Below are 24986 nucleotides of genomic sequence, written 5' to 3' on the forward strand. Positions count from 1 at the left end.
CTATCCGATAGATTCTGCCTTCTGACTTGTCCCAGAGCTCACAAACAACCTGGTCAAGTCAATAATAGGAGCGAGGATGAAAACATTTAGGTCTAAATAAGTAAAGGTTATGGTGAAGTAAGTAGTCAGGACAATAAATAGTTACACTTAGTAGGGATGAACGTTTTTTTAAAACGTTTATTTTCAGCTTGATTTTAAAAAAGCATTTAGGCTTTGAGGAACAGATTTAGCTGTCATTCCAGCTGGAGGAAGACAATCAATGTGCACTGGCTAACTGATACAGTACTAATATAGTGCTCTAGATGTGGTTTATAACATTTGATTTAAAAAGTAACCCTAAAGAAAAAAAAAAGCCATGGTACACATCATTTAACTGCCACAAAAAACATACAGCAGAGAAGACTGCTCCAGCAGCAACTCTGAAATAAAATACACGAAGAAAGAATCGACAGATCAATATTTACATTTTTTGGAAGAAGTTTACAATAAAAGTTCCCTGTTGTCCACTATGAAAAAAAAAAAAAAAAAAAACACCCCCCGAAACTACCGCTGAGCTGGATGACTCCCGGTGGCTGAGCAGCTCATCTTGACAGTCACTGATGATGACTGACGGTGGAGTTCAGCAGTCCTGACTTCACGTTCGATTTAGACGCCTTCGTGAGGTCTCTCTGTGAACAAAGACGGACAGTGAGTGTCTGTGCTCATGTCAAAGAATATAATATACAAGGAGGAAGTGTGTCAGCATGTGATTGAGCAAAATGTAATATAGTTTGTATAATATCAATTTGGGGGAAAATGTTTCGTTAATGTTTAACGGTGGTAAAAACTGTGGCCCAATGAACTGGAAATTATTGAGTCTCTGTACGTTAGGAATCATTCAGAGGAATTACAGTGAATTATTTTTGTATAATTTCTCTTGATCTACTGCACTTCTCTGAGTAAGAAGAAACTGGTATGTGTCTTCACTGTATTATGCATCATCCATCTCTGAAGTTTGTTGCATGTGATGAGCTTCTATACAATTTTTATAGTTAAATAAATACAGTGCATTATGCCGCCTTGGCAAAGGTTTTCCTGGTTGCTTTTTAGTTGCATCCAATTAGCTACATTTTTTAGTGTGCCTTCAAAACATAATTTAAATCAATTATATACGGAATATCAATCATTTGTTGAGTTTAAAACTTACATGGTCCCTTATGAGTAAAATATAAAACTATAGTGTCTATAAGAAACATGCCAGTTTAAAATAATTTTACACATTTTTTGCATGTACAAGTCTCAATTTTGATGCTAAATGATATTAATATACAAAGGACCTGAATGATACTATCACTATCCGAGAAACTTTTCTGTTTTAATTTAGGGGGGTTTTTTGGGGTAAGGACTAAACAAATGTAAAACCGCATTTACCGCAAATTCCGAATAGGAGCCAGCAACAGAGTTAAAGGTGATGGTGTGATCTTGAGTATCCTGAGACCTTAGTGTGCCACTTGGAGTATTTCTAAGATGGGAGATGTTTTCCTTGTTTCGGTCTAGTGCACGTGGAGTCTTTCCATGTCCAGGGGTTCGCAGGCCAAGACCCTACAACAAGACCAACTAGAATGATGATGTGTTTTTTTGCAAACTCATCCTAATTTTGGGCTATGCCCATGAGGTGTGGAAAAAAGAATACACACCCCATCAGAAACACATACACTTTTACACTTCAGCACAGCTGCCATAACAAAGATCAGGGTTCCTACACATTTGAAATGTCCAGATTCCATACTTTTTCCAGACCCTAATTTCCAGACTTCTCGGTAAAAAAAAATCAAATTATTTGTGATATTTGAGTAAATAGATGTGGATAATATAAAAAAAAAAAGCAATAGTAATTTCCTGGAGATTGTAGCTAGGTATAATAGCACATACAAAATAATTAACCCAAATAACTTCAGATAAGACCAAACCCAGATAAATGTTAAGATAAATATATTTCCATACAATAGTTTCCATTTTCCATACTTTTCCAGACCTGGAAATGTATAAAATCAAATTCCAAACTTTTTCATACTTTCCATACATGCGTAGGAACCCTGAAAGATTAACATGTCCAGCTTTTCCTAGAGTTTTCCAATGTTTTAGGTTAATATAATTTAATTTACAGATTCTCTCATATTGACAAACTGACCGGCATGATCTGATAGCTCATCAATATACAAGTTAAAGTAAAATGGAGGCGATACCTTGCTGGCAGACAGAGGCGGTTTCTGGATTGATGACTGGCACATGGTCCCACTGAGGCCTGAACTGAGAAAGCTGTTGGGAGTGGAGATGGTCGTGGTGCCGTTGAGCTGAGTGAGCACAGGCAGAGAGAGGTCGGTCAGCTTTTTTAGTCACTCACGCAGTGTCGCTGCACATTCAAGTCACACAGTAAAATCTGACAAAACAACACAGCAGCTTCTTACCTTTCTCACTTTTCCGGGTGTGGGAGTCCCCGCTACCCGCCTTTTGGACGGCGTTCTCACTGCTGTTCCGTACAACATATCCTCCTGAGTCTGTTTCGTCTTCTTCATTTGCTATTTCAAAGAAAAACAATGTGGTCACATTTACAACACTCTCACTAGAGGAAAATGTTAAGACTTGGTGTAGTATGTAAAGCGTTGACGCACCCGTTCCAGTTTCTCCTTCTCCTTTTCAGTGTGGTGCTCACTCCACTGTTCCTGTACGTAGTCAAGAAACTTCTGTCCATTTACCAGGAACTCTTTGCTGTGCTCCTGCTCCCAAGCATCAATTTGGGTCTTCAGAGTCTTTTCCAGCTGAGAAAAAAACACAGTTGCCATGTTAACAGAAGACAGCAATCAAAACCAAATGCCCACAACTACAAACTAAGTTAATTTATGTTTTAATATCCCCATCTGCTGGTCAAAGCTGGTAATGCACCCAGCGCCTCAGCTGTTGCCACTCTTCAGGTATATGGAGCTCATTTGTTTTACTGTCAATTAATCTAATTTGACAAGTTTCCCCTTTGATACTTTTCAGCTTCTCTTAAAATTAAGAAACAGCTAACAATAGCAATTCTGTTTTTGTATTTACAGACACACTGAACAATACAAGAAAATAAATAAATCAGTTTGAAACATGTCCTCACCTTAGGCAGACTTTTTTGCAGGTCGGTTCTCTGCTTCTCCTCTTTCAGAAGGTTCCCACCTCTGTTGTTGAACCTTGAAGGGTCGTTCGCCTTTTTCTGAGACGAGAACCACACAGATCCAGAGACGTTACCACACTAAGTTCATTTCAAACACTTCCCCAGTACATTAATTTTGCACAACACTCACGTCAAGCTCCATGAACAATATCCAGTTCCCCTGCCATTTTGTGACTCCCTCAAAGAGCTCCCTGTGGTCCTCGTAGTACTTCTTCAGGGTCCGGACCTCGTCCTCGTGCAGGTTGAGAAGCTCCTCGGTGAAGTCATCTGTGGTGAGAAAACATGCACTGACTCCCTGCACATGTTCGGTGTAACAGATTTCTGATTAAACAACAGCTACTCACCATCGACATAAGGAACAAAAGCCTGCTGCTGTTCTTGGCTGTAGAAGCATCTCTCCCAGAAAAGGGCGATCTCCGCTCTGACAGCCTCGATGACACTCTTCATGCTCTGCATCTTCAGCACCTGCAGACGCTGCACCTCAACCTGGAGCTGGAGACACAAAATATGAATTACTACAAGTTGCTTTGGAAGTGTTAGTGGGGCTTTATCAAAAAACTACATTGTTTGAATTCATAAATCAAATGATTTCTTACTGCCTCAATGTTTTTCTTCTTTGACATGACCATATGCTCTGACAGTGCTTCCCTCTCCTCCTGGGGGATCTGAAGTCTTTCCCACAGCTCCTGGATCTTAGTGCGGAGATCTGAACAGTGGCGCTCATTCTCAGCCTTGCGTTCTTGTAACTGGAAAAGAAATCATTCATCACTTATCACTTATAATATCATCCAATGTCTGATTCTTGGATGTTAAATCGTGGCATCAAATTACCAAACATCTAGATGAAAATAGTTTACCTGACTGAGAAGAAGTTTAAGAGCAGCAATGTTGTCATTTGACAGGCAAAACGCCTCCTCGTCTTCACACATCAAATCCACCTCAAAACTGGTCTCTGGGCTCTGCTCCAGATCATCCATGCATACAATAATCTCCTTCTTTATGCTCACAAATTCATTGTGACGATGATCCTGATAACGACAGTTCAAAGTAAGACATGGCACGCCCATTTTTAAGTCGGTAATCAAGACGGAAGAAGGAAACAGGGTTAGTAAAAACCTTCTCTTTGGTCAAATCATCGAGGTAGGCATGATATGCTTCAAGCTGCTTCAGAGACGGGATGGAGTCGTGGTCAATGCAAAAAGGCGTGGTGCACATGATATCACACAGCTCGCTGTCTTTGACAACGAGGCCTTTTAGCTCCTCCATTCTTTGCTTCTTGTGCTCCTTCATCACCTCCAGACGGGTGCGGGTGTTCTTCTCCATCTGCAACATTGAGCAGCCATCCTCCTCCTTTAGAGAAATCCAGAGTTAGTCTCAAGGGGTCAGCAATTTTCCCAGCGGAAAGACAGAAACATTTACTGGAAAGAGACTGTACCTCAAAGGGGGGCAGCTGGAGTTCAGCGCATAAAGTGTTGAGCTCCTTGCGACAGGAATCAATGCTTTTCACCAGTCTCTTCTTGAGCTCTTCCTCCTCCGCGATCATTAGGTCCAGTAAACCCTGCAGAACAGAGGAAATTAAATATGCGTCGTCGGTATGTAGGTTCTGTGAAGTCACCACAAAGACTTTGTTAGTTTAAACTGTTGGGGGTCTCACTTTAATGTGCTTGTGGACATCGTTGGTTCTCTGTAAGCGCTGCTCCTCAGGGATCCCGATCTCTTCCCAGATATCCTGCAGCCTGACCAGGGCTCTGTTCAGGTAGGCAACCGACTCTGCCGCGTGGACCTCACTGGAAGACAAAACAAGGGTTTGGGTGAGTGGTTCAACCACTTTTCACCAGTGAAACCAGTCCGGCAATGACGGTGACGAGGGTTTTTACGAGCGGGCAGCAGGTCTGTTGTTAAGTTAGCCCAGTGCTGCTAACATCAGCTAGCTGCCGATGCTGTGGTAACGTTATGTAAGTTATGGACTCAACTATAAAGTTAAATAACACAACCTTGCCAGAAACATTACATTAACAACAACAAACACTAAATTAAGTTACCGTTCAGTATGGCTCATTGTCGCAGGCACAGACGGCTAATCCGCCCCGCGCACGCAACGAGCTGTGTGCGTTAGCTTTATTTGAAACCAACTGGCTAATCAGGAAACACGTCCGCAGCCTGATGTAAATAACACCGTTAACCCATTAAGGTTAATTATTAACCGGTTAATTAAACTGTTAAGTACTAACCTCACTCTCATGTTACCACCGCGGACAGCTACACTTTCTCCCCCAAATGGTTTTCTTTGAGGAGGACGCGACTTGTCGACGGTTGTCCAGCTGACGGTTCGTTAGTCGCCTCGACTGCGTTTGAATTTTGCAACGAAACAACGTCCGCGCTCCGATTGGCTGGTTCAGCTGACGTCACACGGGGGCGGGCCTTATTCTTGTGGAACAAAAAACAAATAAAATGGAGAATAAATTAGAAAAAAATGTTTTGTTTTTTTACCCAAGCCAGCAAGGAAGTAACAGTATTTATTTCCTGTTTTTGGAGAAACTTGTATGGATGTATTATAGTTTTTGTTCTTTCCTTTTTCTTTCTTCTTCATCTCGGTCACACAGTAAGTAGGGTGGGACCATAGACTGTGGGTGGGACCTATGGGTGGGACACCACTGTACTTGAGTCGGAGTGTTTGGTATGACTTCAAAAAACTTTGACTTTGAAACAAAAAAGTAGAGCTCATCTCAAATTCAAAAGTGATTTTATTTATTTATTTATTTTTTAGATTTTATTTTTATTCATTTTTTTTAACCAAGTGAAGTGTCTGTCAAGAAGATTTATCTCCACATAAATTCAAGCAAATTAAAAAATGTCATGTTCCCATGTAAAATCTTAAATGCAGCTAGTCTTGTGTGATTATCTTGATCTGTGATTTATTCTTTTATTTCTGCTATTTAGCTGTTCTATTTCTACAGGCCTATTATCATCTGTGTATGTTCAGTACAGTTGATGATGTGGTAAACTTGCTGTGCCCAAATGACATTTTAAAAAGTTTTTTAAAAAATCTATGTAAACAAGCCTGATTACTCATCCTTCAGGGAAACACCTGGTTGAAAATTCTAAAAGGCTCCGAGTAACATTTTTCCACCGTCACACTGAGGTATTTTTCTTATTTTGAATAAGCCAATACAGGATTTTGTGAGGTAGCCTAAACTGAATGTTTAAAAAACATACAGTAGACACAGACTATTGGGTGAACATAACTAATGACTACTTCATCTGCTATTTCAGAATTAGCCACTAGTGGGAAACCTTTCCATCAGTCTGGAAACCTCTATTAAAATGGCTGTTTCAAAAATAGGATCAGTCCGTCTGTCAGTTGAAAACAGTTTCAAATGTTCTTTAGTCTCAGGTTCAAGTCCAGTCAAATGGGGTGTGTCATGATCAATGGACCCAGGTCCAGACCCTCTGTATGAAGTGCCTGTAAGAATTTGTTGTTTGAAAGTTAAAAGGCTCAGTTAAAAGACACAAAATGATCACACACAGATCAAACCGATCCCAAAAAGCTGTGAACCGCCCATCAAAAGTCATAAAACTACAAAGGCACACAGAAGACCAAAAAGAGACACAAAACTACAAAAACAAATGGCACAATTGCAGTGTCTGGAAAGAGATGAAAATGTACGAGGACGGTGGGTGGGGCTATTTATCTGTCTGTACAGGAACCTGTTTTTTCATGTGTGCATATCTATCCAGCTATCTGTCTTTTTCATAGCATCTGTCACTTTCAATCTTCATCCTCAGTGTTTGTGCTGTAGTTGTTCATATCTGGTTTTGCATCAGGTGTGATCTGTGATATTATATTGTGTTTCTCCTCTCCCGCTGTGTGGATGATGGCCTTGATGTGTATCTGCAGTCTATTTTCCTTCCAGGCCTCCATGGATACATCGTTTCATATACAGATTCACTCCACATCTGTTTGTAATAGCAGTTCAAGTGACTGAGCAATGAATACTGCGCATGACTCCAGTTTCTTTGTAGTTGTGTTAATTTGCAGAGCTGGGCAATATCTTGAAACTCCTTTATTTTTATTGATCAGCTGAATGCATCAATGCTATTTTGTCTGTCTTGGTTGATTGTTGTACTTCTGTCTGTGTCTGCCTTGTAATCTTACTATTTTTGTCGAATAGGACTAAAAAAAAAAGAGAGATATTAATTTATTGCCATACTGCCGTTAAATTTGAAATAGGACTCAGTTTTTAACAAAAGAATACAACATAACATTTATTTACACACATTCATGACAAAAAGTTCATATATGAATATTTGAATTGTGCATTTTTTTTTAAATTATTAGGGTCCGGGCAGCGCAGCTGACAGGACACTATTGTATTCCTAGGAATTCTTCTTCTTCTTCTTCTTTCTTTCTTTCTTCTTCCAAGGAAGTCATACTTCCCATGGGCGAAAACTCACCAAACTTTGCACAAAGGTTCAGTCCCATGCCAGATTCACTCAACTCCAAGGACATGTGCCCCCCCCTCCTAGGGGGGGCACAATAAGCGTTTCAATTTAAAAACTTTAAAAATTCCTACCAAACCAACGGTAGATGCTACAGTGTTGAAACTTCACCACAATGTAGCCTCAATACTGCTGAAACTTTTGTCCACTTAAACTTATTACAAATTATGAAGTCCATCACTCTGTTTTTTTCAATAACTGTAAAACTTTTAAAATGTATCTCCTCCCACAATTTTTGCTCAATTGACACCAAACTTGCTACAGAGCATCTCCAGACTGTCCTCCACAAAACTTGTTTCTCGGATTTTTGATTAAGCAAAAATTGAGCCTACAGTGCATGAAAACGTTTGACTGTAAACACTACTGTAAACATATACCATCAAATTCTTGATAAATACATTTTCAATCTTCCTGAAAAAAAATGACAATATTCTGGAGTCATGGTTGATGAAGTTTGGCAAATATCAGAATTTTAACTCAAAAACTGAATTTTTGAGAACATTTTGAATTCTGCTCTCATGGGAACAACTGCAGTCAATGTGAGAGTGGAATTTATAAACATCATATTTTCTCTTATGAAGCAAAACACTTATCATTAAAAACAAATCACCAACATTTCCATGCTGTCAAGATGCAATTTATGTATTATCAGATTTTTGTTTAGATGACTGAATTATTGACATTTTGACCATTTCATCACAACAGCTGCCCGGGCACTGGCTCACCTGAGTGGATAAATGAAGCTACACAGCAGGTCTCACTACCAGCCAATTAGCTCAGTGAGTTAGGAGCTGGTTCTTGGTGTCAGAGATTGTGAGTTCGAGACCCAGCAAGGGTGATGATGATGATGATGATGATGATGATGATGACGGATCAAAATGTCCCATGTCCTTAAGCTGTTTTGCTGTCTAAATGCAATTTATGTATTAACAGATTTTTGTTTAGATAATAGAATTTCTGACTTTCTGAAATCTGCCTTGACAACAGCTGCCTGGGCACTGACTCCCTGAGTGGATAAATGAAGCTACACAGCAGGTCTCACTACCAGCCACTTAGCTCAGCGAGTTAGGAGCTGGTTCTTGGTGTCAGAGGTTGTGAGTTCGAGACCCAGCAAGGGTGATGGTGATGATAACAGATCAAAATGTCAGTTGACCTCAATATGAAACACAAGACAATTGTCCTAATGGTGGCATCACAGCAAGCCTCTAAATTAAAAAAAAAAAAAATAGCTTGGACTGGTCCATGCGCGAAGGCTCCTAACATCTTAGACTCATAGTAGATGTTTGACAAATATCATTATTTTACCTCAAAAACTGATTTTTCTTTTTACTGTGGTTTCAAATCTGCCTACACGACAGTGAATGGCTTACTCAATTTGTGAAGCCACTGTTGATCTGCCACTTGTCAATTAGCTCAGTGCGATAGACAACGGTCTTTGGTTCCCGAGGTTGTGGGTTCAATCCTCAACTGATGCAAATTGAACATTATAAGGTCAACTGTCCTGTCTTCCTATTCTCCTGTTTGTTGCTCAGAATTGCCTGAATTTGCCCAAAAGTAGCCCGGACCCGACCCATCGCTGCGCAGCAGCTATAATTATTATTTTTTTTTCATAGCTGTCCCTGATGTTAAATCATTGCTTTGTACATCCTTGTACAAAGTGACATCATTTGAGTAATTAAGGAAATTAGCAAACGTTATAGAGGAAGTGCAATGGCACTACAAATAAATAAGTGAGAAAACTTGGTAGAAAAACTAAGTCAAATTGCAAATGTACAGGCAAAATGAATCTTGGCAACTTTAGTGATTTTAGCATGACAGACAGCGTTTGTTCCCTCATCAGTGAGAATACTGACGTAAATAGAGGTTCCTCAGCACTTCCTCACTGAACTGGTAGGTTAGCTTCTTCTTCACTTTTTTAATCTCTCCAGTTTTACCATAGTTCCTCAGCGCACGAGCCATTTTTTGGTAGGTCATTTTTTTGCGGTTTCCTTTCTGAATGCCCCAGTGGCTGGCCAGAGCCTCTTTGTGTTTTGTGGAGAACTGGAAGATGCCCTTGTCCTGGTCCACCCACCAGATACTGTCACTCATGTCACCATTTTTTAGCAAGTCCAGGAGGAACTGGTACAGGCGGATTTTCTTCTTGTTGCCTGGGATGGAAAAACATGAGACTGATTAAAACTATTTTGTGTATTTGGCACTTTTTCCAGGCTGCAATGTGACTTTCTGTATGCTGGGATGTCAGAAGAAACGTTGCAAAGGAAATACTCACTAATGTCTTTCCTGAAGGAGGAGTGGTTGTGGTCGTCAAATTCATCTTCCCCTTCCGATACTTCAAGTGGGGGGCTGATTTCTCTCTGTTCCTCCTCAGAGTAATAATGGCCAGGCGAGACAGAGGGCTGGTACGAGTAGCACAGGGACTGGGTGTAGTACGGGATCTACAGGAGACATTTAAATTGTGTCACGGTTCAAGATTACACAGAGACGGGACAGAGCTGCAGCTCTTATGTTTTGCAATCACTCACTGTTGGACATTTTTGTTTAAACACCGTCATTGTGTAAAAGGGGAAGTAGCTCTGCCAAAATAGAATTCAAAGCTCAGCACAACCACGTGGTGCAGATGACATTTCTGTGAAAATATCCCCAACTGTCCACATCATGTACTGTGCTTGTGAAGATGAGACAAAAATACACACTGTTCATTTTTTAACTATTCACTGCTGGAGCATGTACATCCAAACATGTTTTTATATTAGTGTTGGTGCTGAAATGATTAGCTGATTAATCAGTTAATCAGCAGAATGATAGTAATTGTGTAATTTAAGGAAAAAAATGCCAAAATTCTTTGGTTTTAGCTATTGTGAATTTTACTTGACTTTCATTGTCTTAAGCTGCTTGAGCATCCACCTGAACAAGTTATAGTTTTTAATGATGTACCAGACAGCAAAGGACAGTTCCCTTTACAGTATAAATTCTGCTCTATCTATGACCAATGATGCAACTCGTATTTAGATATTGTTTTCAAAAGATAATTCGTCTGAACTAAACAATCATCATTATGTAGACTCTGTTTTGAGGAAGAGGAAGAAAGTTGCATTTGTTTTGCTATTGTTTTTCTGTTGCAATGCTGTGGACCAATATTTAAGATTGGCTAAGATTACTTAACATTTATTTCAAATATCCACCTTTAAAGATCACGTGTGAGGTTCTGCATGAAAATTGCTTTATATTTTGCCTCCTGTTATATATGTCTAGCAAAATAGTAAGGCTCAGTCAATCTTTTTTTCCATTTGTTTTGGAAAGCATCACTGCTACCAAGCGACTACAGAGCGTGAGGCATGAGAGGGCTGACCTTTAAAGTACTGAAGGGATCTCACAAACTGTTTTATTCTTCTTCGTTTTTTTTTTTTGCAATGTCATCCTGTCAAGTCACTACATTATCACTTGTGTTGTACTTTTTACAGTTACATAAATAATCATTTGTGGCTGCCCTGGTTTTGATTTTAATTTCAAATGAAATGAAATGGAATCAACTAGCTTTATAATTTTCATTTTAAAATAGAAAAAAAGGCCTAAATTAGTACCACTGTATCTAAATAGAATTGAAATAATAAACAAAACCCTTAAATTTATGCTTTAGGTTTTGACACGTGTAGAGATTTGACTGCAACCAGTAAATGTTTCCTCTCAGGGGGAAAAATAGTGAGTAATCTGACTTAAAATTAGAAATACTTGATATACACATTTTTCATCAGTGCTAATAATTGTATACTATATACTGATATACTGTATACTATAATAGTCAAGTCACAATGTATTTACAGTATAAAGCAGAATTTAAAACAACCTCAGTCGACCATAGTGCTGTACAATTGCAAATATACTGATCTTGCATTATATAAGGACTGTTCTCCTGCTCTGGAGTGGTCACAATAATTATACACACTCATTATCCATGTATGCATACTAATATATTAAATAGCATGTGGAGATGCCGGTGCCATTATTAACCTCTACATGTGAACTTACTTGTGGGGACACGGAGAGAGGTGCAAGTGGAGGGTCCAGGTGAAGGGGCAGGGACTCACTGTATCGGTACGGCTGTATGAGCTGCTGAGGAGACACAGCCTGAAGCTCCGTCAGGTGATTCACTGGTGAATTCTCAAAGTCTGCCGGCGGGACACGCTCGGAGTGGAAGGTCCATCTGTGGTCTGAAAAGAGCCGGAAGTTCAAGCTCTCAGCCTTGTGCTGATAACTGGTTCTTCGTCTTTTAAAAACAGTTAAAAGAAGTTTTCTCACCTTCATAAATCTCCCCTACATTAGTGAGGTATGGGTACAGCTCTGCAGGGGGTCGATAAGTCTCTGGCTCATTTGGAATAACATCCTCTGAGGCCTTAGAAGGGAAAAAATATATTTTGTCTTTGAGAAAGTAGAACGTACACTTGATAGAACACAATTTTGATAGAACATAAAGACAGAAAAATAAAAAGACTTACAATATTATAAATAAATCGTGTATCAGGCCAGGTCACCATAGTCACATATACAGTAGGTTCATAATAAGGGTGGGTTTACTCCCAATTTCCACAGAGAAAGTAAACATGCATTTCATTACAGATAGCTTAAAATGCAAAAACAAGTCCTCCTTGTCTTCTATTTGTGTCGTTTATCAATAAATGACATGAATCAATAGACTTATACAAAAGGCACATTAACTTCATCTCATTCAAGAGTTAAAACCGCCAAAGCAACACACAGAAGTGATAACTGCCACTGTTGCGCCATGTGACGAGGGACTGACATTCTCTTTGTTCAGCGAAAAGTCAAAGATGAAACAATAAAGCAGCAGCACTTACAGGTGAGATGACATAGGCGTCCATCATGTAAACAAGGCAGCATGAGAGTCTTAGTTCTTGAAGCTGGAGATGATTGTCAACTTTGTCTAATTGCTTCACTGACAAACACGCAATGTTGCTGAGCACAGACTTCAGCCAACAAATGGGAACTGAAAGTGAGAAATAAGTTGGACCTATAGTCCGCCTTCATCCAATTATCAAATTCGTATGATCAGCTACTTCCTGATGGCGAAGTGTCAAGCACATGAGCCAGTCATACTTACACCCATTTCTCACATGTAACAGGTTCAGTTGGACAATTAAAGGGTAGATTACATACAATTAGCATGTATCTAATCTGCTTCTATACTTTTTTTCATTGTGGTCCAGAAAAAAATGTAATAGGAACTGTTTGAAAGCTATTCTTCACCAAACCATATGGGAATTGTATTAGTGTCCACTTTGTGTGGCACTTTGAGACATGTCTAGGCCTACACCATGTGAAAAACATTTGAGAGAGAAGTCACACTATTAGACATAATTTGTTATCTCACATATTCTGTGGTGCTCCCCTGAATGTTTCAACTTCCCCTCTCCTCAGCTCAGACCAAACTAACATGTTCTTGTTATGTAATCCAACATGGCATCGACAAATAGAGAGATCAGGCTTTCGTGAACATTATGTAGGTGCAGGTAAATATGATACTTGTTTTCTTAAAATCAATCACAACCAAATTCCCTGTATGATTTATTCATGTAGGAATTTTTTTAAGAGTTGCTGCACACAGGAGCCGAAACCAAAAGTGAAGTTTGGAATTGGGCTTGTTCCTCTTTTAGTTTGGCATTATGGTTTCAATTGAGGAAGTTTTGAGCATGAGAATGAAACCAGCGAAAACAAATGTCTGGAGCCACAGCCCCTGTAACTTAGTTCTTTTGTTGTGTATGTGGAATATAACCCATAGATCTGCTTTGGTCATACAGTACATCCTGCACATGGAGCCAACACTTAAATCCTACATGATGCAGTTTGGGTTGTGGTGACACAGGCGCCTCTTCACATGAGTCAAAACAGTATCACGCTTTAGCTTGACCCTGTTGGGATGGAAAGTTACCAGAGGCAATCTGGTGGATGTGATGAAACCGTTTCCTGCACACCACAAGGAGCGGATCAAGACTTTTATAGTGAAGTTTAGTCTGGTTTGTCTTTCAGAACTAAACACTTAAGAGCCCATCAGCTGTGTTGATACAGGACATGGTCTATTTAGAAAAAAAGAAGAAAAAAACCGAGGGAGTTTACTTCCTCTGTTAGTACTTAAGCTGTCAAACTTTGGCAATCTTTCCCTACAGATCCAAATCTATACAGCACGGTGAGAGCAGCAGGCCTGGGGCTTGTTGTGCTCTCAAATATTTACTCTGTCTCCATCTACTGGAAGAGAAATGTTGGACTGGCCAGTATCTAGGCTAGACTGAGTTCAGAGGCAGAGAGGAGACATCCAAAATAGCTCATCGAGGCCCAAATTTATTTATCCTCTGCCTCGGAATTTGGCTCTTTTCAGCGATGGGTGACAAATCAAAGAAATGAGGGCTTTGGGGGTTTATCTGCCTTTCAGATTCCCTCGTATTGCTGAATTTCCTCCCCACGTCAGACACTGACAACAGCAGCAGCAGCAGCAGCAGCAGCAGCAGCCAGGAGCGGGGTCCTGCTGTCCCGTGGAATTAACACGGCACCGAGGCGAGATACGCATGGAACATGGCTGCTATGAGGACTTTAACCGTGGCAGGTCTCTTTCTGGCTTTTTGCGCTTTGGGGCTCATAGCAGTCGCGATCAGCACCGACAACTGGTACGAGACCGACGCGAGGAGGCACCGGGAACGCTGCAAGAATTATTCAAACAAAAGAAACCCCGACCCCGGCTACATCTACATCTCCAACAACAACCTCCCGCTCCGCATGCTGCCGAAGGAGCAGACCGTGGAGAGGACGGGCTCCGGTGTCAGCGGCCAAATGCTGCTGCTGCGGGCCAAGCGGCACTTCTTGCCTCCTGCCCCGGCCATGGAGTCCCTCTGCAGTCGGCAATTCAACTCCACCGTCACCGGACTGTGGAGAAAGTGCCACCGAGAGGGCTTTGACTTGGAGACAGAGGATTTGATCTTTAAAGGTTTGGGGAAAATTTTTTTGTGAGGGGAAATTGTCCTAATTGTGTTATGATGTGTTTATTTTTGACATTTGTGTTGTTGTGCGAGGCGCTGTCTGTAAATACTTTGTGCGCGAATGCGCTATCCAAGGTGCTGATGCTGCGCACAGACCCTCAAGGCCTACGCAGCACACCGCGGAGTACAGTTACAATACGATCGACGCGCGGTGTTATTTCCCAGCACAAAGGGGCAAGCTGTAGTAACAGAAGCCTCAAGATGCGTACAATAAGCTACTCTACATGGTGTGGGTGGATGGGTGGGTGGTGGTGGACGGGGTGGGGGGGGTGGGGAGGGGGTAGGTGCTGTTTTTGGGAGGGGGGTGGGGGTGGCAGCAGAGAGCCTTGTGATATCCTCTTCATCTGATCTCGGTGCTTATGTGACACCCTCTTTGCGTTGTTTACATCCACAGGATTGGTTCCGCGCTGCACACCAATAAAATACTACTACTCATCATCAGTGCTCCCCAGAAATCTGCCAATCAATCTGACGAAGACAATAAGGCAGGATGAGTGGCACGCGCTCCGTGAGTCCCCCTCCCCATCACCATCACCATCGCCTTTATCAAAATCTGATGAATTAATACAGAGAAACTTGGCTTCACCCCCCTCCAACCATCACTGTCACTTGTGCTGTGTGCCGCTTTGCAGACCTGCAGAGGATGACGGCCAGCTTCATAGGCATGGCCATCTCCATCATCCTGTTCGGCTGGATCATAGGAGTGCTGGGCTGCTGTAAGGAGCATGATCTGATGCAGTACGTCGCTGGACTTCTCTTCCTCATGGGAGGTGAGATGTACTTTACATAAAGAGCGCTACCCTGAATCGCCACAGAGGGGCAGTAAAGTCTTTATCAATGAAAAAGCTGGTGAAATGATGCATCAGAGGAGATGAAATTGGGTTGCTGTGATGTTTGACTGCTGGCTTTTCTCTTCCCCGCTCTCTCCCTCTTCCTCTCTCTCTGTGTTTTGGCAGGGACATGCTGCATAATCTCCCTCTGCACATGTGTGGCCGGGATCAACTTTGAACTGTCCCGCTATCCTCGCTACATGTTTGGCATACCCGAGGACATCAGTCACGGTTATGGTTGGTCCATGTTTTGTGCATGGGGTGGACTGGGCCTTACGTTGCTGGCTGGTTTCCTGTGCACGCTCGCCCCTTCCCTGTACCCTCCACACAGCCCCGTGGTGCACAAGCCCAGGCAGGAGAACGGCTGTGTCTGACAGGCTGCCGCACATCTAACAGACACCTGTCTCATCCTGAAACAGTGATGAGCCCTGTTCCAGAGACAGTTTCACCCAGGGACTCAGAGCAGAGAGAGCCTTCACACGGCTCGGCACAGAGAAAGCACAGGACACTGGCTCTGGTTCACATGAAAATGAAAAAAGAGGTGACGTTTGACTGAAGATGATTTCAGTTCCTCTGGTGCTTTTTTCTGTCCCTCTTTATGAATGAACTGTTCAGTGTTATTGCTTGCTCTTCAAGAAGAGAATAGTTATACAAATTTTCTTCCTGTAAAATCTGCTAGTTTGAGAAGAAAAAAAGAGAAAAAGAAACACTGGCAGAAAACCCATAGCACAACTTTGAAATCTATATTGACGATCAATCTATGGATGTGTACTGTCACATTTCAAAAGGGCAACTGTGTATCATTATGTACCCATTCAAAACAAGATATGTACATGTACTTTTTAAAAAATTGTATGTATGCAGATGCATCTGTGTTTATCCAAGGAAAAATATGAGCATCAAGACCAAACTGTGTTTGAGGGAAATGTTTTGTTGTTCTTGAGGTCTTACCCCCATCAAAATATTTTTGAGAAATAAAACAGCCATGCAAAACTGAACAGTTTCCTGTGTAACACACTTAGCAGACACTGTATAAATGTCTTTGTGGTTGTCCTTCCTCTTGCGTTATGACATGAGTTTATTGGTATGTCAGCAGGCGGAGAGGCTGCTAATGGGGTCAAAACCTTTACTGCTCCGCTTTTAAAGCAGCAGAGCTGTCGGTGTTATAGGCGACTGTTAAATGCAGCCACTGAACCTTTAAATGTGAAAATGTAGGAGGCCAAAGCTTGAGTCAGTGACCAAAACTGGACAAAAAAAAAAAAAATCCAAATAAAACAGGACAGAAAAAAGTGAATTAACTGTTTGCTGTGCGTTACAGTGCAATACAATATCCTTTATAAACATAACCGATCCGTGAAAAAAGGAAACCCAGATAATGACATCAAAAACTCTTGGATGGCATCCTTCACAAACAGAAACACACTGACAACTGAACAAATTTTACACTTCTTCTGTGATTGATCTAATAAACTGTTTTCCATTGACGGAGCAGCCTCTGGGAGCTGGAATTACTTTCCCACAACTCTTATGAGAAATGAAAACCTTTCTGACATCTGATTCAAACGCTGGCTTCACTCGTTTCCTGAGGTTCCTCTGCTCCTCAGCATCTTCTCTTCACTGTTGCTTTACTCAGATTATACTGAATATCTTCCTCGAGCTGTTATTATACACAGCTGCAGCCTTGAATGAAACCCTTCTTGCTAAACCGCGCTGACCACTGGAGCAATTATAAGGTCATGATGTAATAAATGGTAAGCAGAATATTGTAAACTCAGAATATAAGATCATCTGCTCTTTCAGACAGGATGGGAGATGAGCAGCTTTGACCGTTATTTTGTTTCAGAGCAGCAGTAATCCACTCTCGCCTCTCGAGCTGAACAATCTGCAGAAGGGAAGAAGTAATTCTCGAGTGCAGTTAAACGGTCAAATTCATTAAAAACCCATTGGGTTCTCTCACAGTGTTGCATTGTTGTTGCATTGAACTGAACTCTCTCTGGTAACAGACGACCTGCAGCACGAGTTTAATGAGCAGAAAATCCTACACGTCCTATATTATGTGCTCACGGCATTAATTACTCGTCGAGTTATTGTACAACACGTCTAATTTCATGATGTCAGAGTATGTTTTGAATTTAAACCCGACACTGCAGGAGAGAGATGTGGTGAACTAAAAAGTAGCTACGTAATTACCCCTGGAAAAGTGAGTGGCCAGCGCTGAACACTGAGGTTAACATGAGTGCAGAATCTGAGTGAATGCAGACTGAGCGCTCACGGAAAGTTATTAAGCACATATTTTCCACTGCTCTCTGTCAAATTATTGTTATAATATGTAATCAATGGATACATTATGATGTATAATGATAGATTTATTAACAATTATAATCCAGCAGGAGTGCCTGGTGGTTGAGTGGTTAAGAGCACGTCCATAAAGAAGTTATTGCCGGATTGATTCCCAACTGTCTTCACTGCATCTCATCCCCCCAGTATCTCTCCACAACTTCCTGTCAAATAAAAAGGCAAAAATACCCAAAGAAATTACTTTAAATCTATATATAATCTAGCTTTATATAGCCAATACATTATTCTTAAAGGAGTCACTCTGGATTCTGGATAATGAGTTATTTGGGGGAGTTTCAGTAGATTCAAATATGTATTTCGTATATTTTTCGAATTGAGTTCCTTTACTTTTATAAACTGTCTTTCTCAACTGCCGTACGTTGTTTCTACTATTACGGACACTTCTCAGCCATTGTATCTCACTGTCAGACTGATTATCTTTTGTTCTATCAGAAACATTTTTGAAAGATTTATTCTAAATTCTGCAAATTGACTTAACTCAAGCTCCACTCGCATGCTTTTTCTAAAGCTCTCGAGCTCATCTCATGGTCTTCATCAGAGGATGTTGGCCCCACTGATGAAGACTGGGAATCCTCCTGAAAAGCCCCAGGATAAAGCGGTTAAAATGATTTTGTCAGGCTCATGCTGTTCTCATTAAAGTGTGAACAAAGAGCAGCCTCATGTCTTTTCCCAAAACAAGGACTGTGAAATATAAACAGTTTCATTGGTAGATGAAGCTGAAGGAGGGTCAAGTTGTCAGTAGTGCTGATAGGTGGTAGTCGTTAGCATGCCCTGCAGAGGTGATTATGGTAGGACCAGTAGTTTCCAAATCACTCTCATCTTTCTAATAATAACCCAACAGCAGCATGTGGTTTTGGGGCTTTGTGCTCTGCACGGAGAAGGATCACTCTGTTCTCAGGTCAACTGTGGTCTGCATTCCTGACCTCTCTTTGTTTGTCCTTAATAAATGTCAGAGGAGAAGGCGTTCTTCGAGCAGCAGGCTCAACGCTCACCGCTTCCTGCCGCAAAGCATCAGGGACGTGAAACTAATCTAAAGAGAAAATATTTTTCTAAAAGGTGGGATTAATGATTTAGGCCAAAAAAGACAAAAATTAAGTATGATGGGTGGGTTGTTGGGAGCCTCTGTGCCTTCGTGCCTCGCTCTACCTTTATTTACACAGTGGAAAATTCAACCAAATCTTTTAATCAGATCTTCTGGGCCCTGTGCAGTGCCCCTGGAAACTGAGAGCCATACAGACATATAGGGTTTCCCTGCACATGGAGCTCCCGCAGCTCGACGCTCTGCCGAGCTACAGAGAGCTGTTTTTAAAAAGGGGTCCTCCAGGGGAAGCTGGACTGTGAGGAAAACCAGACAGAGGAAATCACACCCAGTTGCGCCCATGGCCGCCCATCTGGCTCACTCACATCTGCAGAGACATTATCTCTGTAAAAAGCTGGCATGCTGATGGCAGTTACTTTGTGGCTGACGCAGGCGTTGGTTAGAAGACGAACACTAGTAAAAGGCAGAAAATAAACAAATGATGACAAAGGTATTCTAAGTATTAAAATAGCCTAAAGGCTCTGCAAATACCAGTAGATCATTGTGTGTGAGAGATCCCGGAGGACAAAGTTAATGTCTTTCAGGAATTCAAAACTACTTTCCTCCCATAAACACTTTGTCTGAAATGAAGTGATCTATGTCAACACCACACCAGAGCGTTTGGACAGAGATTTTAACAAGCTCTGCACCTTTTTATACATCTATTTTTTGGAAAAATACAAAAAACATTTCATATCAACCGCAAAACTCAAACAAAAGAATAGATGATAATGACGTTGGCCTTCGGACAAACATATTTCATACTTGAGGAGATGATTTCCAGATGGAAGTGGGAGGCCACTGACAGACTTCAGACGCCAATTAACCAGGGCAACTTAAGGGGACGGTAAAATCCGCCACTTGCAGCGACAAAAAAAACAGACATTGTGGTATAAAGACATGACAGAGGAGGAGGGTCGCTCTCTGCTGCTCTAGATCAAACGTTCAGATTTCAAAAGCTTTTGTGTTTATGCAAACCTCAAGCTTCAAAGGATGGAGGTGGTGTTTACATCACAACGTTGTGCGACTGTTGAAGGCTACACACCTCGGGACAAAAACATGAATTTCACACGAAAGGAAAAATTAGCTTGAAAGCAAAAAAAAAGGGGCAAAGTTGGAACATGTGATGAAAATTAAGTATTTATTTGCTTAGTCATGATAACCTTAAAATTGTAAACATCTTTAAACCATACACACAGAGGGCTGGCCAGTTTATTGATCCAGAAGGGAACAGATCCAGCTATTATTTTTATAACCTACTTATAGTGAATAAAACTCTTCCTCAGAAGTGGCACAGAGGGTTCCTGGCAGACATAATTTATGTTCACATTTCCTTTTTCCCCCCTGACTCAGAGGAATGTGTTGATGTTTTAGTTCGAGCTCCCTTAAATGGCACAAGATCCAAGGAAATGGGAATAACCACAAGGTCAGAGATATTTAAATACTTGGGAAGGGTATTCATAAGCCACGGTGTATACTTTCCAGTTGTTTGTTGAACTGGAGGGTCCTCTCTAGCTATCTGTCTCTCACAAACCAAACACACACGCACACAGTTTCACACACACAATCATGAAGCTGCCTTATCCCCGTTACGAGCCAAAGTTAAGATACTCGGTCTTGAGGCGGCTCAGTCTGGTGCCGTGACTGCGGATAATGAGCGCGAGCAGCTCGTGTCTATCTTTCAGTCCCAGAGAGATGTCCGTGGTTCCCCTCAGCGCGTCGCGGATGTCGCCCACTTGCTTCACCACGGAGCCGTTCAGCTGCTGCTCCTCTCTCAGCTCCGTGTCCTGGCTCTGTTTGAACTTCACCTCCAGCTCCACCAGAGACTTGTCCACGCTGGAGAACGCCTCGCTGATCTGAGACACCTCCCGCGTCAGGAACTTGCCGTAGCTGTCCTCTCCGTCCAGGTCGTGGGCCACGGTGCGGCCGATGCCCTCCAGCAGCCGCGCCGCGTCCTCCGCCTGCAGCTTGGCGATGACGTAGTCCTCGCGCACCACGGCGTCGCGCTCCTCGTTGGCCGCGCACGGGGACACGTCCGAGAACTTAAACAGCATCTGGCACTGCTCCGGGTCCTCGGTCTCGTCGTAGTCCCCGTCCGGGACGAAGAAGTGGTGGAAGGTGCCGTTGGAGATCTCGGGCTGTAGGGGCCCGTCGTAGACCGCCGAGGCCGCCGGCAGCGACGATGCGACGATGCTGAGCAGCAGCAGCAGCGGGACGGGATCCATCATGCACCTCCTCTCTCTCCCTGGGACGGCCGGCATCTGTTCTGGCAGCCGCGATCCAGCGCGCAGTTTTCATCCCGACTCATGTTACACATCCCCGTCAGCACCTAAAAGGCACAGACCCGCCTGCTCGAGCAGACAGGGGCCCCGGTGGCCCCCCGGTGGCCCCCGGGCCCCAGCTACACTGGGGCAGTGCACAGCCAACAACAGTCAACAAGGAACAATAAAATAAAGTTTATACTGGCACACTAGGCCCATCTATTATAAGCCGATATCATTTATAGGCCTATAAAGGTTATATACATTGGCATTGGTTATTGACTATTACCAATACTATTGCAGTTGAGGCTGTTTTATTCCAATGAGTTGTGTTTGTCTGTGACTTTAGCCCCCCCCCCCCCCCCCCCCCCCTCTCTCTCACACACACACACACAAACTGATTTCTACATAAGACCTGTAGCAATAATCAAATAAATAATCTCTGCCTGTCTAACACTTGTCAGGTCTACAGGTCTGACTAATCCAGAAAAAAATTCCTAATGGTGAAATAAAACTATTAGACTAATAAACATTTCCAGAATGTGTCAACATTTTCACTGTCAAAGAAGGAAAAAAAAGACTGAATTGATTATTTTCGTTTCCCACAAATCTTTCCAAAGACTGTAGGCTACATGCTGTCAAAGCAGAGGCCGGCTCTATAGGAGGTTTGTATATGGAGCTGCAGATCCAGTGACTGTTACAGCAGCACAGTATAATGGATGCAGCGCGATTGCATTCCCAGACTGAGAGTTGGGGTAGTGTAGTTAGAGCTCACGGTGAAGACTTCAGTCAGGTGATTACATTACTACACTGACGGAGGGTCTCCTGGGATATGAGCCCCTCCGCTGCACATCCTGCCTCGGATAACTACATCATCACTAGGTGGTCCGAGATACGGCTCTCAGCATGTCAGCGCTCACCCAAACTGGAAACATATGGCAGGCTGTAAACACGGAGCTGGAAACTGCAAGTTTTGTTTGATGATCCATCCATCCATATCCTATATCTGCAGGAGGTTTGAGGTTTTGTTGCTGAAGAAGACAGTGGGGATAAGAAACTGCATGCCATATATTGTTTTTATATAGAAAATAATAATATAGCCTATGACAGACATGCTTATTTGCCAAAAGATGGACAAATTGTAAATGCATAGTGTCTGCTGGAGTTGCTGTTTATGTTCCTGCCCTCACTTCGTTCGATTGTGAGTAAGGGGATCAAAGCAGGGTTTACTTTATCAAGTGGAGGGGTGCAGTCTGCAGCAGGGGTAAACAAAACCAGGAGAGTTCAAGTTGGCAGTCAAAGATATATTAAAAAACATGAGCTGAGATCAGAGAATCAAAACACAGAAAGAAAAGTTATAACAAGAATTTTAAATCAAGTCCAGTTGTCCTCGAATCAATCAACTCCTGAAAGATATTAGGCCCAGTATGAAAATATGCCCCTCTATATTCACTAGTTGCTACTTTCGTCCGTCTCCTGTTTGGGAGCAGACATAGAGGCAACACTGACTGATTATTAGAGCTTGTGTCTAAGACAGCTGTCAGACTGAACCAAAACAATGAAGCTGAAAGACGTTAAAACGCCCTGAGAGCTGCGAGGATCTGTAGAGTTTGTCACTGTGAAAAACGTCTTTCACAGATTAATTGATCATTTCAGGTTAAAAAACGTTTTTTTTTCAGTTTTATTGAACAAAACCGTTATAATGCAGAAGCTGTTTTTCTCTCTGCTGACGAAGTTAAACTATTTTGAGTCTTTCTGTCAACACACTTGACACTTTCATAACTCAACACACGCTCATGGAAGATTTTGAAAGTGTCTTCAACGGGTCAGCACACAAAAACAAAAAGTCCGTGTCATGGCATCTGTAGCGTAGCACAATAGTACAGTTGTAACATTCAGTATGAAGCTATGGAAATATTTAACAATTGTACTTCAGAGCGACAGTGGTAAACCAAGTAAATGCATGTGTTTTCTATTTACTCATAACGGTGGATTGTCAGAGAAGAGTCTTTTAGGAAGAAAAAAAAAGTTGTTTGTTTGAAAACTACTGTTGCACTGTTGAATGAACAATTACAAGCAAAGCCAGTTTGAGGTTTCCCAGCAAGCAGTCTTTGTCCGTTCCTTCATAAGTCTCACACCTGAATAAATACAGTGTCTCTCAACATAAACACTGATAGAGTAAACTGACCAAGGCAGAGCGGGTTACTGCAAGGCAAAGCTGTGTGAAGGCAGATGTAGCAACAGATGCAACAACAAATATAATTTAGTGGAGTTGCGAGGGATGTTCTTGTTGATCCTCTACTGTACACTGGCAGTGTGCGTGTGTGTGTGTCTGTGTGTGCGTGCGGAGGACTGAGGGCTGTAGTTTGGACAGATGCCTTTCAGATTGTGGTGATAGGTTTCCTCTCAGTGCTGATCTGAGGGAGCAAGAGGGTTCAGCGCCTGCAGGCAGCGTGGGAGGCTGACTCACAGTGAATCTCAATGACCTCCTGCTCATCACAACCAGAGGAATTATTTAGGTCTAATAAATTTCATGCGAGAGGTTTTGGCCACTTATCAGCAGTGAATCTGGGTTAATTCATGTAGCCCTTCATTACAAAAAAAAACATGTCCATAAAGTTAATCAACAGCTACATTTTCAACCTTTCACCATGTTTCTATGATACAAGTCAAATCAGCAGTCAACGCCATGACTGTGTATTTACACCTTGGAGACGCAGTGACGCCGGTCTCATAAAAATAGATAGATAAATAGAAATTCAAGGTTTCATATGTCACACATAAGGAATGAAATGAATCCTGTCAACCAGACAAAATAAACCTGAAACCTTGTCAGTACAGAGAGCCACAGTTTGCATTAGCACAACCGCTAACACTGTGTCAACCACTGCTAGAGAAAGAAAGAAAGAAAGAAAGAAAGAAAGAAAGAAAGAAAGAAAGAAAGAAAGAAAGAAAGAAAGAAAGAAAGAAAGGATGCTAACAGTTTTATTGTGTCAGCTAGCCTCTGACTTTGCTAGCCTCTGCCACATACAAGCTAACAAACAGCATAAACAAACAGCTACCTCACCTTTCTGATGAGTCCTTCAGTCGCTGATTTTCGTCACAACAACAAACTCCTCTCTCCTAAACCGACTCCTGAGTCTGGGTGTGACTGAGGCTCAAACATGTGGCCGACTTTCTTCCTGTCTCCACTGCTAAACATCTTGGTACACGCAGCTGTATCACCTGTATCACCTGTCGCCAGCAGCAGCGGTGGTGGGCGGGGCCTGCGGTTTGACCGCGATACCTCAACGCGGAAGTGAGTGTAGATGTAGCCTACTTCCGGTGACCATAGCTAGACATGATTATCTCCCATTATCTCCCCACATATAAAAAGATTATTCTTTTTATTTATTATTGGAAAAACGATGTTAAAAAATTATTAGAGTAGAGTGGAGAATATTTTAGGCTGGTTAAAACATATCTAGGCAGGACCTATGTAGCTACACTGCACATTCCTCTGGAAAATATAGCCTACCAAATACTTAAGTAATTTCTGACAGAGAGGCAATGCAATTAAAAGTGCATTTATGAAGAAATTCAGTGATTTGGGGGGAATAACCTAAATATTCCACATTAGAGACCAAACAGACTGTAATGCAATACTGCAAGACATATAGGACTATAGCTAATTCAGTGCTTTTAAACACTGTTTAAAATAATGTTAAACATCTTGAAGAAAATCCAAGC

At 41.9% G+C, this 24986-nt stretch overlaps 4 protein-coding genes across 4 annotated transcripts; 1 reads left to right on the top strand and 3 right to left on the bottom strand.

The window, feature by feature from the left end:
- Window positions 1-537: 537 nt before the first annotated feature.
- LOC310986890 (protein regulator of cytokinesis 1-like) lies at window positions 538-5526 on the bottom strand. Its single transcript, XM_083972996.1, has 14 exons — window positions 5419-5526; window positions 4842-4974; window positions 4623-4745; window positions 4304-4537; window positions 4045-4215; window positions 3784-3933; window positions 3532-3679; window positions 3318-3454; window positions 3131-3226; window positions 2652-2798; window positions 2448-2558; window positions 2226-2333; window positions 1411-1581; window positions 538-668 (listed from the first exon to the last, which is right to left on the bottom strand). Exons 1-14 carry the CDS (start codon window positions 5427-5429, stop codon window positions 594-596), a joined length of 1815 nt encoding a protein of 604 aa, XP_083829122.1. The 5' UTR covers window positions 5430-5526; the 3' UTR covers window positions 538-593.
- A 3749-nt stretch (window positions 5527-9275) lies between these two features.
- On the bottom strand, window positions 9276-12736 carry spi1a (Spi-1 proto-oncogene a). The gene is made up of 5 exons (XM_083972834.1): window positions 12541-12736; window positions 11984-12077; window positions 11714-11895; window positions 9957-10122; window positions 9276-9834 (listed from the first exon to the last, which is right to left on the bottom strand). Exons 1-5 carry the CDS (start codon window positions 12565-12567, stop codon window positions 9524-9526), a joined length of 780 nt encoding a protein of 259 aa, XP_083828960.1. The 5' UTR covers window positions 12568-12736; the 3' UTR covers window positions 9276-9523.
- A 1533-nt stretch (window positions 12737-14269) lies between these two features.
- tmem276a (transmembrane protein 276a) lies at window positions 14270-15934 on the top strand (the record flags this gene model as incomplete). The annotated part of the gene is made up of 4 exons (XM_083973027.1): window positions 14270-14678; window positions 15125-15238; window positions 15363-15500; window positions 15687-15934. 4 exons carry the CDS (start codon window positions 14270-14272, stop codon window positions 15932-15934), a joined length of 909 nt encoding a protein of 302 aa, XP_083829153.1.
- Window positions 15935-20363: 4429 nt separating this feature from the next.
- On the bottom strand, window positions 20364-21224 carry fibina (fin bud initiation factor a; the record flags this gene model as incomplete). The annotated part of the gene is made up of 1 exon (XM_083973288.1): window positions 20364-21224. The coding sequence occupies one exon, from the start codon at window positions 21222-21224 to the stop codon at window positions 20586-20588; it is 639 nt and encodes a 212-aa protein (XP_083829414.1). The 3' UTR covers window positions 20364-20585.
- Between the last annotated feature and the right edge of the window lie 3762 nt (window positions 21225-24986).

Source organism: Trachurus trachurus (genome assembly GCF_905171665.1).
Source record: "Trachurus trachurus genome assembly, chromosome: 6".
Taxonomy (NCBI): Eukaryota; Metazoa; Chordata; class Actinopteri; order Carangiformes; family Carangidae; genus Trachurus; species Trachurus trachurus.

Excerpts from the sequence above, each read along its gene's own strand:
- LOC310986890 (XM_083972996.1), bottom strand. Across the intron at positions 4,538-4,622 it reads TCCAGCTGCCCCCCTTTGAG|GAGGAGGATGGCTGCTCAAT; the intron begins GTACAGTCTCTT and ends ATTTCTCTAAAG. Across the intron at positions 669-1,410 it reads GCTCCTATTCGGAATTTGCG|AGAGACCTCACGAAGGCGTC; the intron begins GTAAATGCGGTT and ends CTTTGTTCACAG.
- spi1a (XM_083972834.1), bottom strand. The coding sequence starts at position 12,567 with ATGATGGACGCCTATGTCATCTCACCT. Across the intron at positions 12,078-12,540 it reads ACGCCTATGTCATCTCACCT|GCCTCAGAGGATGTTATTCC; the intron begins GTAAGTGCTGCT and ends TTCCCTTCTAAG. Across the intron at positions 11,896-11,983 it reads TGTAGGGGAGATTTATGAAG|ACCACAGATGGACCTTCCAC; the intron begins GTGAGAAAACTT and ends GGCTCTTTTCAG.